This window comes from Haliotis cracherodii, unplaced genomic scaffold, assembly GCF_022045235.1.
Source record: "Haliotis cracherodii isolate W230 unplaced genomic scaffold, xgHalCrac1.p SCAF_7, whole genome shotgun sequence".
Taxonomy (NCBI): domain Eukaryota; kingdom Metazoa; phylum Mollusca; class Gastropoda; order Lepetellida; family Haliotidae; genus Haliotis; species Haliotis cracherodii.
The window spans coordinates 41,758,178-41,774,770 of NW_027266330.1; the positions used below are offsets into that span (position 1 = coordinate 41,758,178).

At 42.3% G+C, this 16,593-nt stretch overlaps 1 protein-coding gene across 12 annotated transcripts in view; it reads left to right on the plus strand.

The window, feature by feature from the left end:
* Positions 1-16,593, plus strand: part of LOC139448541 (muscleblind-like protein 2a) — a 329,809-nt gene that overhangs the window by 287,747 nt on the left and 25,469 nt on the right. For 10 of the 12 annotated variants that reach the window (XM_071230102.1, XM_071230101.1, XM_071230111.1 and 7 more), the window contains one exon: positions 3,861-4,316. In XM_071230102.1, the coding sequence (XP_071086203.1) occupies positions 4,116-4,316 (201 nt within the window). In that variant the 5' untranslated portion in view covers positions 3,861-4,115. Of the gene's footprint in view, positions 1-126; positions 270-3,691; positions 3,726-3,860; positions 4,317-16,593 lie in introns of those variants that run through there. The other 2 variants (XM_071230104.1, XM_071230108.1) reach the window with 2 other exon arrangements.

Below are 16,593 nucleotides of genomic sequence, written 5' to 3' on the forward strand. Positions count from 1 at the left end.
ATTAGTTAACAATCCTTTACCCACCCGCATTAAGCTTGTTGTACTGATCTCCCTTTGATGGGCTTTTGGTTGTGTGAGCTACACACCTAGTGGGCTCTTGTGTCACTGCTACAGCCGCCACAAACAGATTGCAACAGATAAAGGAAGTGCGTTTTGGCGGGAGTGAGCTCACAAAGCACTCTGGGATAGCTTCTTAGTGATAAAGAACTGAACAGAAGCACATGTCTAGGGAATGGACAGTAGACGCTATGAATTGGAACGAAAGAAGGGTGAGTAAATTTGTGGGATACATGACTTGATAATAACATGTTGAGGCTACATGAACTAACTGCCTTCAAGGACAACAGTAAAAACCTGAGCCTGTGTTTAGTGATTACTGTGTTTTCGAGCTTTGCCTGCTAATAAAACTTGGGGTCTGGCTTGTCACATGTACTGTGCTGGCTGGTCTGCCTGGTCTGGCTGGCTGGCTGGCCCGACTGCCTGGTGGTTCATGTGTGTGTACCGGGGCGGTGCGTGGTGTCATGCAAGTGTGTCATTACTGTGGGGCCAGGTAGAGGGAGGCAGTCACACACAGAGAAGACTGTAGCCCACCTCACTCAGGCTGGCGCATTTACAGCTCAAATGTTTGTGGAATTGGAGATGCTTCCAACTTGACAGTATATTGTCATCAGTTACCTGTATGTGTTTACCTTATTTGTCTGTTGTATGGTGCAGGTTAGGAAGTGAAAGCCTTTCAGTGTTTGAATTTTCCTACTATTCCTGAGTTTGAGTAGACAAATCGGTTAGGTTGTACTTCCTGGTGTGCACATGGGACTGACCCATCTCACTAGATGGCGGTATGTTCTATATTACTGTGAAACCAGGACACACAGTTAGGCTGAGTGTAGAAGAAGTTATGGTTTGGATTCACAATGTTTGTGGAATATGCATGACTGTTCAAGTGAATGTGTGTTGAATGAACAGCCCCCTTGTCCAGTCACAGTGGTTATTGATAGAAATTGAATGTAGGTTTTGTATGAATAGAGTGTAAACTGTATTTGGTTATATGTATGAAACAAATCATATTATAGGTACAGATTTGAGGCAGTAAATATATCACTTGGCTATCACTCAATAGCATTAGTTACATTTTTTGACTTGTCATTTTATGCTTGGTTTGAAATTTATTTTGGACTGATCGCCATGCCAGTGTATGTCCACATGTTGACTTGAGAGTGTACGTGTGGAAGCTGACTATTGTTCAAATACCCTAAACCTTGACAATGAGAGCTAGCCCACACAAACAGTTTGCCGGGAGGGAGAGAGGGAGGTCACGTGATGTAGGCTTGTCTGGTCGACTTGACATTTGTGCGCAGAGATCCGTATTTGTCTCAAACCAAATGAACATTGCTTTACTGTCTCACAGTGTCATTGTGTTTTCTAACAGCCTGCATATATGTCTGTTGGGGAAACATTTGTGCACCTCCAAACTTTTGTGAATATTGGTTTCCCTGGTTCTCTTGTGAATGGATCAGCAAATGGTATATGAAATACTCCTACATGTTTCACACACTGTCAGGTAGTAGTTATAGTCCGTGCAGTTTCATAAAATCAGTCAACACTTTAACCTTGTGTAGGGTCATAATTTGCCATTTATGCAAAGATTAATTTCTAGTGAGATTATGAAAACAAAATGTTTGAGCATTTCTAATCGAGTTGATGGAGTTGAATGTGTTGTTGTGAGAAGCCAGCCTAGAGCAGGGGTGTGGTATGTATGCTGGCATTCCTCACACACTTGGTGGGGAGGAAGAACACATCTTACCATGTGTGGCACAGACGGAATTCACAGGCAGTTAGTCAGGCCTCCCTCCCATCAGACAAACAGATGACACATTGGATCCAGTCAGTACTACATGGTCTGTAGCGTCTGTCTGTGCATTGGATCTGTCTGTGATCTGCCTCATAATGTTTGGAGTTTCCAGTATCACAACAGCATACACCATATACAACAGAATCGAACTGACTTAACACATATTGTAAGCTAGGAGCAGTCATTCAAAAACATTGTCTGCATGAATTATGTCGAGTTATTATCATATATTTTTACTCTTTGGTTTAGGTTATCGGTGGTCCAAGTTGTGAGTTGATATTCAAATGTTCTTGTGTTCCATTAACTGGAAGAAAACATGTTAATGTGCAGTATATACCAGGTAGTGAGACAGAAGTGCTATGTCTCTCATATTGTTTCTGCCCTATGATCTGCCCACCAATCACAGGAAGGGATGCTGAGAGCTGTGGGAGCAGGCAATTATCTCCCTGCTCCTCCTCCTCCCCAGGGATAGGCAGCTTTGTTCTCCTCTGGTCATGTGTCTGTGCCACTGACCTAGATTAGGGTCGCAGCTGCTTCACCTTTGGGTGTGCCAGGTCATGGCCTGCCAGCCTCCTGGGTCAGCTCAGGTCACTGGTCAGATGGTCAGACAGGAGGACCAGGAACACCCCCTACCTGGGGCTACTCTTGTGAGTGAGTGAGTGAGTGAGTGAGAGTGAGGCTAATGTTTACACATAACTATTTCCTACCCCCAAACTGTTGCAGTTTCTGTCTCTAGTTTCTAGTCATGACTCAGTCTGAAATGACGTTGATTTTCATGAAATATGATTAGTTTAATGTTGATGTTATTAGCACAAAGGATTTCTACATGTTATGTAGACGTTACATGAGGTTGATCCGGCAATCGTGTGACAGATGCCAGGAGTGGCGTTGAAAGACAGAAGCCTGACTTCTTCACTTTGAAGATTTAAAATGTCTGTTGTATGTCAGGATTTAAGAGGAATTGGATGAGCATCACATGAGCTTGTGTCTCCCATTTAAATTGATTTCTTAATTTAATTAGATGTTGAGTGTCACACAGCAGAGACAGCATCACAAATCATGCAAATTGTAGAAAAGGTCCTGATGAACATGTTTAGTTTCTCAATGAAGATCACCTCTCTTGCTTTTTCATATGAAACATTTACAGAGTTTTTGTATTTAGAAATGACAGGTTTAAATACGATGTGACATGGTGATATGGCCAGTATGAGCTGTGCCGTTTCTGGTGAGGGTGATGAGCGGCTTAGGACCAGCCTAGCTGCTTGTAAGTGGAGAGCTAGTTCTCAAGTGGGAAGAGGGAGATGGAATGTTAATGGCTTTTAGAAACGACAAAAATCCTTGTAATCAGTTACCACAGCTGGCCAAGAGATGTTGTGATGATAGACAGGGAGTATGTTCCTGTAGTCCAGCAGGAGTGGGTGGGGCTGGCTTTTATCCCCTTATTGTCACATGCCACTCCATTCTTCCATGTCTGGCAGTCCTCACACAGTACATATGTAAGGATTTCTACATCATATGTGCCAGAAAATAACATACATGTATACTATGTCATTAAGCCCTTTTGCCACCAAAATATATTCCACCAATAAATGATAAACTGTTTTCATTCAGAATATTCTATGCCCTTCTCATATAGTGCACATATTATGGGCTGGATCATTATATGCTGTGCTTCTATGAATTTCTAACCAGATTTGTCAGTCAGTATGTAAACCTTGAGCCTCAACTCCTTCCTGGTGATAGTAGATATCACATCCTGAAACTATAATCTCCTTGTTGTCAGTTATGTTTTATCAACTGTTGTGAAACAAGGAAGCTGATACATTGGCTGGTGTGGACAGGACGATTTTGGACAGACATTCTGTGTCTTTATTAGGTAGTACTATGCGGACAGGAAGCTTGATTTAATTCGTTATGATTTGTAATACAGCGTAAGGTAAAATAATGAAATGACTGTGCTTAAGTTTGTCTCAATTGAATGTGTTTTAATGTTACCTGTTGTTTGTTTCAGATCCTTGATATTGGAGAAAGCTAACACCCTCCCCTAGTGCCAGACAGCAATCCCTGTGTCCCACAAAGTGGTATATTCACTGACAGATCAAGGCAAAGTGGCTTCTACACCAGGACTCACCTATCCTTATATGACCTCTACCGTCTGTGTCCTACTAGCTACACATTTAGTTGGTCTCTTATGGTGACTCTTGTTTGAGTACTTAGTGTTAAAACCCATTGTCTTTCATATCTTGCCCAGCGAGTAACTCTTGGTATGGCCATGGTGAATCCTATGCTGAATCTAGCCATTCCTAACCCCAATGTTAAGGACTCAAGATGGCTTACACTGGAAGTTTGCCGCGAGTTCCAACGGAACAAATGCACCCGCACGGAGAATGAATGCAAATTTGCTCACCCACCTCCACACGTGGAAGTACAGAATGGGCGGGTGATAGCCTGCTTTGATTCCATAAAGGTAAGTTGAATGTTGTGTGACGTATTGCAGTGAACTAGAGCCTGCAGTTGTGGTGGTGTTGGTGGTGTTGAGGATGTGCGCGACCCATGCACAGCAGGTATACGACAACCAGCATTAGTACTGATGCTCTACTGTAATGTACCAAATTATTTTGTACATTGGAATGTTGGACTAAGAAAAAAGTAGTAGTATGTCATAGTATCTATTTGATATTGGTTTTATCTTGCAGAGACACAATTAATAGAAATCATGGCCCCCACGTTAGTACTAAAACACACATGCTGAATTTCCGTCTGTGTCCATACATTGTGATGTCCGTCCCTACAGTAGACATGATATCCTTCTGGAACATTCTACCTTGTATTGATGAGCATGGGTGCAAGTACTCCAATTATTTCATCGTGGTGCAATATGATTGCCCCTTGTGTCGCTCTGTGCTAGACAATGTTGTGCTTGTTCCTACTGTTGTACAGTGTTGTTCACTTTATCTGGATATATACTATTAGTGGTGTGTGCATGGATGGAACTACAAGAAGTGCTATTGTCCAGTTTCAGAAGTCGGTGTTTGGATTTCAACTGTGGTGTTATTGTTCAGATATGCTGGATCTACAGTATGGGGTATTTCTTGTGGTAGAGAGTCTGGCAGTAAATCTGGCACTCATGTTGGTGCCACCACCCCATGTGCCCTAGTGGTGCCATCTGCATCATACACTGCCAAACAACATTTAATATACCCCGGTAACTTCAAGTTGAAATCTTTTATTTGAGTTCAGGATATTGACTGGCCAGGAACATTTGGCCTTCAAGAATCAGATTTTTCTCTCTCAGGCTGTCAAATTCACCACACCTGTGAGGTCTTACAATGAATATTCTTCCAGTCTGATTACATTGATTACAATTTTTTTTAACATTTCAAATTAAACCAGAAAGCTAGTGATGCAGAGTCATGTCCATTCTGAGCCAGAGCACCCAGCATTTGCATATGCCTCACTCACTTCTTTGACCAGCCCTGCACACTGTTTCTTTCACCAGAAGGGCTTTAATTGATATGACAATGAAAAAACTGACAACTTGAATGTGGATTGAGGAGGGTTCTGCATGATATAATTTACATATATATCATTGACCACAGAGGCAGGTCAGCTGTCAGATCCTGTGACCCTAAACAATCGACTGTAAATGTTGCAGGGAGGGGGTGGGGGGGGGGGACTTCCAGGGATAGTGATGGTGCAAGGTCATCTAAGGGCATATCCAGGATTTCAAATAAATTTCATGACTGGAAATAGTAATTGATTGTTGCGGAAGCCATCCGAGTCTCACAGTGTGCTGGATGGGTACTTCTTTTAATTAATTCATGATATGTGATTTTTATGAAGAGCATGTCTTGAAGGGCCAAGTCCAATTTGTGTGTCAACTTTTGTTAGTTACCTGATTAAAAGAAAGATTTCTTTATGTAAACAGGGCATAAGCTATAGTTTAGAAATTGTTATTTAACCTTTCATGAACATATCAATACTTTGAACAATTCAGTCCGGACAAATATGTCATGTCAGTATGACTTGTCTGGTCACAGTCAAAACTCAGTGTTACAGAGGCAGTGTTTTTTACATCATGTAGATGCTAAGACTTTATCAATGTTAGTTTGAACCTTGTATGACCTTCTCTCATATTAAAAAGTGTTATTTTGAAGACTTAGAGGTGTAGAAATCCACCCAGTGATGCAGGTAATGGAAGTGGCAACATCAAGGGATAGTCTTGCCACTCCTTGTCTGTATGCCAGCCCAGTGACAGAGTGCTATGTTGCATTGGAAAACAGTCATCTCATCATGGATTTGGAAATGATCATATTAGCTGTCCAGTTGACAGATGAATCCTAGTACAACATCTAGTACATAAATTTTACGGGCACAGCATTGAAAATATGCAGCATTGAACGGTTGCGTATGCATCTGCCTAAAATTGGACAAGACAATACAGCAGTTTTCACACTGGTGGGCTGAACATGCAGGGACAAACATGATGTCCCCTTGAGTCAATATTGGTCTAGGCTATGCCGGCCACAGGCCTGGCACACACAGCAACACTCACAGGAAGACACACAGACAACTCAGAGGATTCCGCAGTGGGATAAACACTACTCAAACTTTAATTGGAAAACAGAAATGTTGGAGCTTCAGGTTCCTTTAAACTCTCAAGGGAATAATTTTGGATGCATGAGAATATTTCCATTCCAAATCTGGAGGATGTTGGCTTTTAGTGTGATATAACTAGGTGGGTAGTGAAAGAGATTAAGTGTGAACTTAGGAATACTTATTTTATTAGTGGCAAACAGAAAGACATATTTTATCTTTAGTAATTGTGTATTGTTTGTTATGCAAGGTTAAGTGATTTCAATTTTGTGGGAAGCATTTATGTGGATTTGGAGTTTTTTCTGAGCAACAGGACACAGGCGGGGGTTGGCAGGTAAACATGTTCAGATGACTGCAATGTGTGAACTCATGATGACATAGTGCTGGGGGCTGGCGAGTGATCATGTTCAGATGACTGCCATGACTGAGGAAATAGTAGAACTTTGAATAATGTCTCAGGTATTACATATGTAGTACAAAATCATTATTCCAATTTATTCAGAGAAGCACCAAGTTCTCCCCGAGTCAGAGAAACCACATGAAATATATGTTGCCAAAATTCCATGCATGGGTTTGGCGCTTTCAACATTTGTGAGGGTAACCCACACCACAAGAGCTGTTCCCTGCAGTTGTACAATGTCTGGGTCTTTGGTACAGGAAAATACATACCTTTGTTCTTTGTGCAATAATATAGAGCTGTATTGACACAGTGCTGTGTGTAGAAAGGTGTTGGTTATCAGTTTCATTTATTCACCACTCCTCTGTCAGATGTATCTGACAGACATCTAGTCTATATCACATCTGGTCCATATAATATCTAGCCCCAATCGACGTATAGCAAACTATGCACATCCACTGTAGCAGACAGAGATCTAGTCTATATCACATCTAGCCCCATGCAACATAGAGCAAGCTTCAAACATCCACTGTAGCAGATGGATATCTAGTCTATATCACATCTAGCCCCACTCGACATATAGCTAGCTATACCCATACACTGTAGCAGATGGATCTCTAGCCTATATCACATCTAGCCCCACTCGACATATAGCTAGCTATACCCATACACTGTAGCAGATGGATCTCTAGTCTATATCACATCTAGCCCCACTCGACATATAGCTAGCTATACCCATACACTGTAGCAGATGGATCTCTAGTCTATATCACATCTAGCCCCACTCGACATATAACTAGCTATACCCATACACTGTAGCAGATGGATCTCTAGTCTATATCACATCTAGCCCCACTCGACATATAGCTAGCTATACCCATACACTGTAGCAGATGGATCTCTAGCCTATATCACATCTAGCCCCACTCGACATATAACTAGCTATACCCATACACTGTAGCAGATGGATCTCTAGTCTATATCACATCTAGCCCCACTCGACATATAGCTAGCTATGGCCATACACTGTAGCAGATGGATCTCTAGTCTATATCACATCTAGCCCCACTCGACATATAACTAGCTATACCCATACACTGTAGCAGATGGATCTCTAGTCTATATCACATCTAGCCCCACTCGACATATAGCTAGCTATAGCCATACACTGTAGCAGATGGATCTCTAGCCTATATCACATCTAGCCCCACTCGACATATAACTAGCTATACAAAATGTCCACAGCAGACAGACATAATATATTCTTTCTCACATCTCACATGTGTCACATCTAGCTTGACTTGACATATAGCTAGCTAGTCAGTTGAGGTAATAGATGTCCATTATTTGCTGAGCAGTGTTTAAGAGGGCTGTAAGTGTATGGAGGTGTGGAGGAGGATGTCCTCCGGCATGCACACACTCCTGTGGCCAGCACCAGTCCTACTGCCCCTCCTCTCTCAAACACATTGTTTCAATATTGACCCAGCTTCAGCATACCATTAGACACTTGTCATGCATCTTAATCTATTTAAATCCCTGTCTGTAAACACACTATAGGCCGTCTTTATGGGGTGCTGTATGATGGGGTCTGTAGTAGTGGCCACCTAGTGTATCTGTTTGTTCCTGTTGTAGCCAGCCATCATTCCCCATGCCTATCTGGACATGAATCAAGCAGTCATGAATGGGGTATAACAACTGTAGAACAAGACATCAGGGGGAGAGGGTTGAGAACAGGTCATGTTGGACAAGGATTGACCTCAGCTAGCAATAAACATAGCATTAGATATTGTGTTCCCTTGTTTAATGTACTGTACATACTGCTCCAGTCTGTGTCTGTCAACAAGAAAGCGTCTATTCTCAGTAGCATTATGTTTCATATATTGTGACTTGGAAAAGTTAAGTGATTTTTATAGGTGATGTCACACTAAGGGTGCTAAGTTATGAATATTCATGGGGATAATATTCAATGGAAAGGACAAAATGAAAGGCATTTCCATAATTTGACCCCATTGGTAGATCTAAGCTTACAGCTCAATAAAGACTATAGCATGAGAAGGGAATCCTGAAATATTTCCCATGTAAATGCTTGTTTTTCACACTTGATGTATTTCTTGTCATACAGTGTGACTCAGTAAAGAAGCCTGTGAGAACACTCTGTTCCAAGTAAAAAAATATAAAATCTGTAACTATTATGCAAGGATTTTTACTGCATGCATCACAAATCTGAGTCATAACTTTTGCATATCTGATTACATTTGTTTAAACAACCTAATATCTGAATTTGTCTGACATTAGCCAAAAACCTTGTCAAAACATGCATCCAATAGTAGCATCAGCCATGGTATTAAGCTATCATATATACAGGCCAATAGTAGCATCAGCCATGGTGTTAATGTCATATATACAGGCCAATAGTAGCATCAGCTATGGTGTTAAGCTATCATGTATACAGGCCAATGGTAGCATCAGCCATGGTGTTAATGTCATGTATACAGGTCAATAGTAGCATCAGCCATGGTGTTAATGTCATGTATACAGGCTAATAGTAGCATCAGCCATGGTGTTAATGTCATGTATACAGGCCAATAGTAGCATCAGCCATGGTGTTAATGTCATGTATACAGGCCAATAGTAGCATCAGCTATGGTGTTAATGTCATGTATACAGGCTAATAGTAGCATCAGCCATGGTGTTAATGCCATGTATACAGGCCAATATTAGCATCAGCCATGGTTTTAATGTCATGTATATAGGCCAATAGAAGCATCAGCCATGGTGTTAAAGCTATCATGTATACAGGCCAATAGTAGCATCAGCCATGGTGTTGAGCTATCATATATACAGGCCAATAGTAGCATCAGCCATGGTGTTAATGTCATGTATACAGGCCAATAGTAGCATCAGCCATGGTGTTAAGCTATCATATATACAGGCCAATAGTAGCATCAGCCATGGTGTTAAGCTATCATATATACAGGCCAATAGTAGCATCAGCCATGGTGTTAATGTCATGTATACAGGCCAATAGTAGCATCAGCCATGGTGTTAATGTCATGTATACAGGCCAATAGTAGCATCAGCCATGGTGTTAATGTCATGTATACAGGCCAATAGTAGCATCAGCCATGGTGTTAAGCTATCATATATACAGGCCAATAGTAGCATCATCCATGGTGTTAATGTCATGTATACAGGCCAATAGTAGCATCAGCCATGGTGTTAATGTCATATATACAGGCCAATAGTAGCATCAGCCATGGTGTTAAGCTATCATATATACAGGCCAATAGTAGCATCAGCCATGGTGTTAATGTCATGTATACAGGCCAATAGTAGCATCAGCCATGGTGTTAATGTCATGTATACAGGCCAATAGTAGCATCAGCCATGGTGTTAAGCTATCGTATATACAGGTCAATAGAAGCATCAGCCATGGTGTTAATGTCATGTACACAGGCCAATAGAAGCATCAGCCATGGTGTTAAGGTACAACTTGTTTTGGCAGCAAACTGAAACTGGAATATTTTCAACATTCTTTAGTAAACAAAACCTTTCTGTGGGTGAGAAACTGTTGTACTTCATCCACGTCAGTCATGGATAATATTTGGATGGATAACGAGTTGGGCAGCTTGACTATAGAGAGTTTCTAGGGCTTCAGGTCCTGCCCTACACTGAAGCACATGTACCACATGTTATGTATACTGAGGCAAGTGACTTTGTTCAAAATAAAATATGCCTCTGTTCACCCAGCAGTAAAATTGGGTACTCTCATGTTGAGATGGTATGGTGACTGTTAACCATCTAGCACTTGATAAGGCGGTTTCATCCTTTACTTAATAATGTAAAGAATTAGTTTCACATTTCACATCTGCTTCCTTACTAATGACAGTAGAACACACATATATATTTTTCTGAAGAGTGAGTGAGGTAAAATTTAACATCGTATTGGCTGTATATGAGCCATATAGCAACACTAGCATGGTATTCATTCATTGAACGCATAACTGCATTACTGTATCTTTATCATGTGTTTCTTTTGGCAGATGCCTGTTATCAACTGTATCTATTATAGAGTATATAACATATGTGTTGTGGTCCACAACATAGCTCCCTGTGCCATGGTGATGGGAGTGATTGAGACCTAGTAGGTGTTGGTGACAGACCTAAAGGGTGATAGATGTCCTGCAGGGTGATGGATGTGACGGCCCTGGTGGGTGATGGATGTGACGGCCCTAGTGGGTGATGGATGTGACAGACCTAGAGGGTGATGGATGTGACAGACCTAGAGGGTGATGGATGTGACAGACCTAGAGGGTGATGGATGTCCTGCAGGGTGATGGATGTGACGGACCTATCGGGTCATGGATGTGACGGACCTAGTTGGTGATTGATTAGATGGTAACGGACCTGGTGAATCTGCCAGCAGTTAATACCAGACAGTTGCTTCCCTCACTTTGGTATGTAGGTCAACTAATAAAATGTATGTTGAGGTATCTTGAGGCAGTCAGATATGGCACGGAAGAGGGGCAAGAAATATTTTTAAGGAAAATGAAACCATTCACTTCCTGATAATAGGATTACAGTGGTGCAGATGGCTCATCACTCCAGTACAGTGAGCCACTTTTGTACTCTCCAGCTATGTGGTCCAGCTTCTTGTAGACTGTCTGTCACCTGGACATGTACCTGTAAACTGTCTGTGTCACCTGGACATGTAGTTGTAGACTGTCTGTGTCACCTGGACATGTACCTGTAAACTGTGTGTCACCTGGACATGTACCTGTAGACTGTCTGTGTCACCTGGACATGTACGTGTAGACTGTCTGTGTCACCTGGACATGTACTTCTAGACTGTCTGTGTCACCTGGACATGTACCTGTAAACTGTCTGTGTCACCTGGACATGTACTTGTAGATTGTCTGTGTTACCTGGACATGTACCTGTAGACTGTCTGTGTCACCTGAATATGTACCTGTAGACTGTCTGTGTCACCTGGACATGTACCTGTAGACTATCTGTGTCACCTGGACATGTACCAGTAAACTGTCTGTGTCACCTGGACATGTACCCGTAGACTGTCTGTGTCACCTGGACATGTACCTGTAGACTGTCTGTGTCACCTGGATATGTACCTGTAAACTGTCTGTGTCACCTGGACATGTATTTATAGACTGTCTGTGTCACCTGGCCTTGTACTTGTAGACTGTCTGTGTCACCTGGACATGTACCTGTAGACTGTCTGTGTCACCTGGACATGTACCTGTAGACTGTCTGTGTCACCTGGACATGTACCTGTAAACTGTCTGTGTCGCCTTGACATGTACTTGTAGACTGTCTGTGTCACCTTGACATGTACCTGTAGACTGTCTGTGTCACCTGGACATGTACCTGTAGACTGTCTGTGTCACCTGGACATGTACCTGTAGACTGTCTGTGTTACCTGGACATGTACCTGTAGACTGTCTGTGTCACCTGGACATGTACCTGTAGACTGTCTGTGTCACCTGGACATGTACCTGTAGACTGTCTGTGTCACCTGGACATGTACCTGTAAACTGTCTGTGTCGCCTTGACATGTACTTGTAGACTGTCTGTGTCACCTTGACATGTACCTGTAGACTGTCTGTGTCACCTGGACATGTACCTGTAGACTGTCTGTGTCACCTGGACATGTACCTGTAGACTGTCTGTGTCACCTGGACATGCACCTGTAGACTGTCTGTGTCACCTGGACATGTACCTGTAGACTGTCTGTGTCACCTGGACATCTTTGTGCTATGATTACTATTAATCTTTTTATTATGCCTTTATTAAGAATCTTTAATTTGTTAATGCTGATCACATGCGGAAACAATAAATTTCAATACTGACCTAACTATAGAAAATGGACCTTGAAAAGGTTTAGCCAAGTCATGTGACTTTATTATCATTTACTAAGGGTAATTATTTGTATAGTATGTTGTGCTGCTTTGTGGAAACAAAGGTTCATTCACAAAGTTTACTTGCGTGCATATCAAGAGTATTATTATTGTGCTGACAGAAGCTGCCCACTTACTTTAGAATATGTTATTAATACATAATTTCTCATGATTCATAAAAACTACTGTCAGTATTTTGCTGAATATGATTGGTGATATTAAGTTGAATGTTTTACTCAGCAGGGTATGTAAAGCAGATACTTCTAATAAAATGTGTCTTTCATCATAAGATACGTGTAAAGAAAAACAAATTAGAGAAAAATTGTCACTGATCATCAAGAGTGTAATTCTAGCCTAATTGATCCTGTCTCAGGTTACCTGTGTTAGCTTAATGATCTAAGACCAACCTCATTACCCAATATCTATAGGCGTTCTCTTCCACCATGGAGACTTCTGCCGTGAAACTCTTACTTCTGTGCTGCAGAGTGATGGTACATCATATATTGGTCCTCATTATATGCATAGTGTGTAAATGTAATCAGCTGGATATAGTGTGTGTGTAGAGCTAGTTGAGAAGTTGTTGGATGATGACTCTGGGGGTAAGGGGTGGTAACCCACAATCAGGGAGCTGTTCACAGGCTGATAAAGCATCCCAGTTGAGATAACAGGACCTGCTATGATGTGTACACCAGTTAGCCCAGTGAACCCTGTTAGTGATACTTGACCCTGCTACTTGGCTGGCACTACCCCAGATAGAACACCTGATAGGGTTGCTCTTTGTACAGCCATTCCACGTTTAGTTGCTGTTTTCTCAAGCTTGATCTAGTACTTTAGAGGCAGATTATTTGTTTATTCCATGGTTTTCCTGCTTTTGCTTAGTACAAATCTAACTTCTCCCAGTTCATCAAACATTTAATCTAACCTGCAGTGGACGTTTCACTTACCTGCCTCAATGTATGACTAACTTATCACTATAACTTCTCAAAATATGACTACATCAGGTATCTATCAACAGCCAGATGTGCCAGTTTTCTGTCAAACTATAACCAATTATGCCAGGATCAGCCTGATGCTGATACAGTTGGGGGGATGCCAGGATCAGTCTGTTGCTGATACAGTTGGGGGATGCCAGGATCAGTGTGATGCTCATCCAGTTGGGGGGATGCCAGGATCAGTCTGTTAATGATACAGTTGGGGGATGCCAGGACCAGTCTGATGCTGATACAGTTTGGGGAATGCAAGGATCAGTCTAATGCTGATACCGTTGGGGGGATGCCAGGATCAGTCTCTTGCTGATACAGTTGGGGGGATGCCAGGATAAGTCTGATGCTCATACAGTTGAGGGATGCAAGGATCAGTCTGATGCTGATACAGTTGGGGGATGCCAGGATCAGTCTGATGCTGATAGTCAGGGGGATGCCAGGATCAGCCCATTGCTGATACAGTTGGGGGCATGCCAGGATCAGTCTGATGCTGATACAGTTGGGGGGATGCCAGGATCAGTCTGATGCTGATACAGTTGGGGGATGCCAGGATCAGTCTGATGCTGATACAGTTGGAGGGATGCCAGGATCAGTCTGTTGCTGATACAGCTGGGGGATGCCAGGATCAGTCTGATGCTGATACAGTGGGGGGGATGCCAGGATCAGCCTGATGCTGATACAGTTGGGGGATGCCAGGATCAGTCTCTTGCTGATACAGTTGGGGGATGCCAGGATCAGTCTGATGCTGATACAGTTGGGGGAATGCCAGGATCAGTCTGATGCTCATACAGTTGGGGGGATGCCAGGATCAGTCTGATGCTGATACAGTTGGGGGATGCCAGGATCAGTCTGATGCTGATACATTTGGGGAATGCCAGGATCAGTCTGATGCTCATACAGTTGGGGGATGCCAGGATCAGTCTGATGCTGATAGTCAGGGGGATGCCAGGATCAGTCTGTTGTTGATATAGTCAGGGACATGCCAGGATCAGTCTAATGCTCATACAGTTGGGGGGATGCCAGGATCAGTCTGATGCTGATACGGTTGGGGGATGCCAGGATCAGCCTGATGCTGATACAGTCAGGGGGATGCCAGGATCAGTCTGTTGCTGATACAGTCAGGGGGATGCCAGGATCAGTCTGATGCTGATACAGTTGGGGGCATGCAAGGATCAGTCTGATGCTCATACAGTTGGGGGATGCCAGGATCAGCCTGATGCTGATACAGTCAGGGGGGGATGCCAGGATCAGTCTGTTGATGATACAGTCGGGGGAATGCCAGGATCAGTCTGTTGCTCATACAGTTGGGGGATGCCAGGATCAGTCTGTTGCTCATACAGTTGGGGGAATGCCAGGATCAGTCTGTTGTTGCTGATACAGTTGGGGGGACGCCATGATCAGTCTGATGCTCATACAGTTGGGGGATGCCAGGATCAGCCTGATGCTGATACAGTCAGGGGGATGCCAGGATCAGCCTGATGCTGATACAGTTTGGGGGATGCCAGGATCTGTTGCTGATACATACAGTGGGGGGGATGCCAGGATCAGTCTGATGCTCATACAGTTGGGGGGATGCCAGGATCAGTCTGATGCTCATACAGTTGGGGGGATGCCAGGATCAGCCTGATGCTTCAGCACTGATGAAAAGAAAGCTTTCATCGAGAGGCTGTATTTTCTCTAGTAATCTCTGAAACTTATTTAAAGGTCTAAGGGAGAGTACTCTATCTGTATTGACCAGTGGTCAACTAGCAGACATTTATCGATATACATGATGGCTTTGTTACTATATCTAGCCAGCATTCTCCTAGCCTTATACACATTGACTGATGTGTTAAATGTATTTATAGCATTTTACAAATATAAATACAGAACAAATTGCGAATGCCTGAAAACGAGAGAGACAGAATTTGTGATTTAACAATCATATTTTAATCACAAAGTCATTATAATCATAATAATGGAACAAGATATTTTGTGTTGCAGCAAATCTACAGAATTATGTATTTTGCTGTTCATAGAGCATTTATGAATTGGAGCATGTCAGAAGGCCAAGTTAATTTCTGTTAACATTTGTTGGGCAGGGGGCAGTATTCTATTTGTTATAATGTATTTTGCATACATTAGTGGTGAATCGAAAACTAATACAGTGTGTTAGGAACATGTGCATGGATTTTCCTAACAACAAGCCATATGTGTCATTGCTTAATGTGAGCTGTCTTGAGCATGATAGTGTTGCTGGTTTACTGTGGTATGTGAAGGCTTGTATTTGCGGTAAGTGAAAAGGTATTCTTTTGGTTGTATTGGGGCCGGATGTGACTCATTCAGATGAAGCATTTTTTTCTATGAAAGAAAACAACGCTTTCTATAAATAGCAGTGTTAGACTGGATCACTCTTGGCAGTCCCAAGGCTTACTTTATGGGTCTCCCTTGCAGCACTGTTTTGTCATTACAGTCAGAGGTCCTGTAAAAAGTGTGGATCCAGCAGAGCTTCTGTCTAAAATATCAAGTTTTTTATCCCCTTGTTTTTTCAGCAAGCACTCACATTTTTGACAATTCTGAAACCACAAGGCCTATGTACTTGTCCCTTAGATAGACTATCACATATCTCTAAAATATGCTCTCAAAATTACAATCCAATTTTAAACATGGCCACCACAGCAGCCATAATTAAAACTATTCAGCATATTAGAAATGTCATACTTTTCCCATTACTCAGCAATTTTTGCATGTGTCATTAAGAAATTTGATAAGCAGCATGTGCTATGCCCCAAAATATTATTGTATATCTTGCTGTGTATTGTGGTGTTTGACACAGCTTTAACTTTTGATGTTCGTGTACCGTTCTTGAGGAAC